Here is a 3021-nt window from a genome sequence, read left to right on the forward strand (position 1 = left end):
TTGTGTCCATGTGTGCTGTTTTTGTTTGTGTCGTCGAAGCGACCTCTCAACCCAGAAGTGTTCCGGTGCTGGAGGTAGCTGCACCTGAGCTTCAGTCAATGCTGGATCATTGAGTTAACCCTCATCAGTATGGCCATGATTGATAGTGTTTAGAACCTCGTGTCACGATGGGGTACGCTGGTGTGTTTATGGAGCGGACCTAAAATCAGACGAACAGTAACGAAAAGGGAATGGCTGCAATCACAGCATTGTAAGATGGTGAAAGATGTACCCTTAGGCCCCCTCCTCGATTCAGAGATGGTATTTCCCTTTTCACCCAAATGGTCTCCTTGACTCCACGCTTAAACCAGCGTTCTTCCCTTTGCAGCCATTCCCCAACTGTCTGTGAATAGTACTCATGGCCATTGATCAGCGGTCCTTGATCAGTGAGCTTTGATCAGTGGTTTTTGATCAATGTTCATGAGAATTTTCATACTAATGATCTAGAAACTGACCTCCCAGGCCATTGTTCATTCAGTGGTGCTAGTTTCAGTCATTATGCAAATGTACTGTTTATAAGATTGGGGAAACCTGCAGTCAGCTGAGACTGAGGAAGTCACTTGAAAGAGTGATGAAATGTTTCTCCCACTGAAAACGCTACGTTCAGATGAACAGAATCAACTTTTTGGGATTTACTTACCTGGATGATTGAGCGTGCATCAAGACGTTCTTTTGATTTGGTTTAATAATATGCTGCAGCAGAGAGAGCACTCCGGTTAAACGCCAAAGGCAGCGCACAAGGCAGCGCCCGTCTGAAGATGAGCACGGCCTTGTGCGTGCCTTGTATGCAAAGTGACAAAACATACAGACAAAGACATTCCACAACACTTACACATTGCCACATCACATGGGCCTATACCTTTAGCTTATCCTCCCTGAGAGAGTTATGACCTTGTTTTTTACTTAACCGTCACCTAAAGATTAACTTCCTGAAGCCTCCTCCTTCCATGAGTAAAGGAGAAGGAGTTCCACTATCTGTCTAATCCCCACAACGCCTGGATGTCTCTAACTTACTCACAATGACCTAACTGTGTTTGTGTAATAAAGCATAAAACACATATGTGATGCTATCATATATGTATATAACTACATGACACAAAAAGTGATATTACTATTACTAAAGTGAAATTGCAAAAACATTTGATCATAATAAAATAAAGACATTTGTATCACACCCACCTCCTCAGTCATGGTGGTTATCATGATTGCCACTGAAATAGTTTATCAGCATTCGGGTTTTTAGGTTTTTCATTTCAAAATTATGTCAATGTGTGTTGTGCAATTTCAGATTTCCGCTGAGGGGGCTCAGGGACTTATTTGCTGGACCTAGATGCCCAAGGCTCTTTCATAACCACGACACTGCTTCAGCGACAGGCAGGATTCATATGTTTGCATCATCCTTGCACACTACTGTGTCACTGTTTCCTGATAGGGAGGAACATTTAGCATTGCTTTCATATCCTCCTGAGAACCAGCTTATTCATTTATTTCCTGTGCAATGGACATTTGTTTTTAGTCTATGTCTTTTGACTCATTTGAGATATCTTACTATGTCCTGATCTACTAAATAGAAGCCATCCTGGGCTTCCCATTGATATCTGATGTGTTTGGGTGGGTGACAAAAAAAAGTTCAATGGAAAGATTCTTTTGTACTCGGTTCTGAGGATGATATATCCACATGAGTCATTGTATGGAAGTTCATTCAATCCACCATATTGAGCCTTTTATATTAAAATCCATTGTGTAATCTCTCCTGCTGATTTTCTGCAAAGTGTAACTTCATAAGTCTATACAGGTTTTGCTTTGTGTAGCCACATGTGGAGTTTCTGTGCATGTCAATGATTAAATGCTGCACATCTTTCTTTGCTCACTGTCCATTAAATGTTGTCTGCGTCACCTGCTTGGCTGTCTGAATCCCACATGTCACATGTATTCAGTCTTGGCTGTCACTGTCACTTGTTACTGTCGTTACTGCAGTCCAATCATCTTCTTGCCTGCCTTCTCTGAACCATCAGCCTTTGTGCCGCATGGTTTAAATCTGTGCTCTCCATCATTTTCATGGATTGTATTTGCAGGGCTTCTCCTTCATCTACATAATCTGGACTGGACAGGTGACTAATGATGTCATGTATATCTGTAGTGTGTGCTACAGCCCTGCAGGCCTGAGCACCATTTGAGAAATGTTGATACTGAACAGCATAAGCAGTGGAGTTAATCAGATATCAGTAAAGTCTGTGATGCTCTGTGTTTAATGTATAACCCCAATTTAAAAAAATGTTGACAGACTATGTAAAATTAAAAAAAAAAAAGTCTGCAATGATTTTCCCACATTTTATTCTAAGCAAAACACAGAAAACACATCAGATGTGTAAACTGAGAAAAACTGATAATTTTGAGTAACGAGCATCATGACTGTCTCAAAAAAGTTGGTACAGAGCGTTTGCCACTGTGTAGCATTCCCTCGTCTTTTAACAATTCTGTAAACATGTGAAAAAAGCAGCCGCTAGATGTTTTTTGTGATATTGTTACTGCTCATTTTTCATTGTGGCTGTAATACCTGCAGTATGCAATTTAGCGTCATCATGGTGTAACATAAAAGGCCTTCTCTGACAAATATGCTGCTGTAATAACTGCTGCTTCTGTCTACTGAGGAGATGAGAATCTGCCAAAGAACAGGATGGACTTGGTCTTATTGTGTCTGATGAAGAAGAGGAACGGGTGATCTGCTGTGAAGTGTGTGTCCGGTATATAACAACAAGCGGTGATCATAGCACCTGTGGCTGCAGCGGCCTCTGTGCCCTCCTCGTTCACCTCCACAAAGGCCTTGTGGGCCACCGTAGACAGGAAGAGCCTCCCTTCACCGTTCATGCCAGACAGGTCAGCCCTTCCTGCACAGAACACGTCCTTCATACCCAGTTTAGCCAGAGGATCATTCAGTTCGTAGTCTTCCTCCAGCTTGAACTTTGGCAGGTGAAGGACAAC

At 42.1% G+C, this 3021-nt stretch overlaps 1 protein-coding gene across 1 annotated transcript in view; it reads right to left on the reverse strand.

Annotated features, from left to right (window-relative positions):
• Nucleotides 1–2372: 2372 nt before the first annotated feature.
• The window catches only part of LOC102203862 (leukocyte elastase inhibitor-like), a 2703-nt gene continuing 2054 nt past the window's right edge, over nucleotides 2373–3021 (reverse strand). Inside the window, exon 5 of the mRNA XM_013913822.1 lies at nucleotides 2373–3015. Within this exon, the coding sequence (XP_013769276.1) occupies nucleotides 2683–3015 (333 nt within the window). The 3' untranslated portion in view covers nucleotides 2373–2682. The remainder of the gene's footprint in view (nucleotides 3016–3021) is intronic.

This window comes from Pundamilia nyererei, unplaced genomic scaffold, assembly GCF_000239375.1.
Source record: "Pundamilia nyererei isolate P.nyererei 1_Seehausen unplaced genomic scaffold, PunNye1.0 scaffold00153, whole genome shotgun sequence".
Classification (NCBI taxonomy): domain Eukaryota; kingdom Metazoa; phylum Chordata; class Actinopteri; order Cichliformes; family Cichlidae; genus Pundamilia; species Pundamilia nyererei.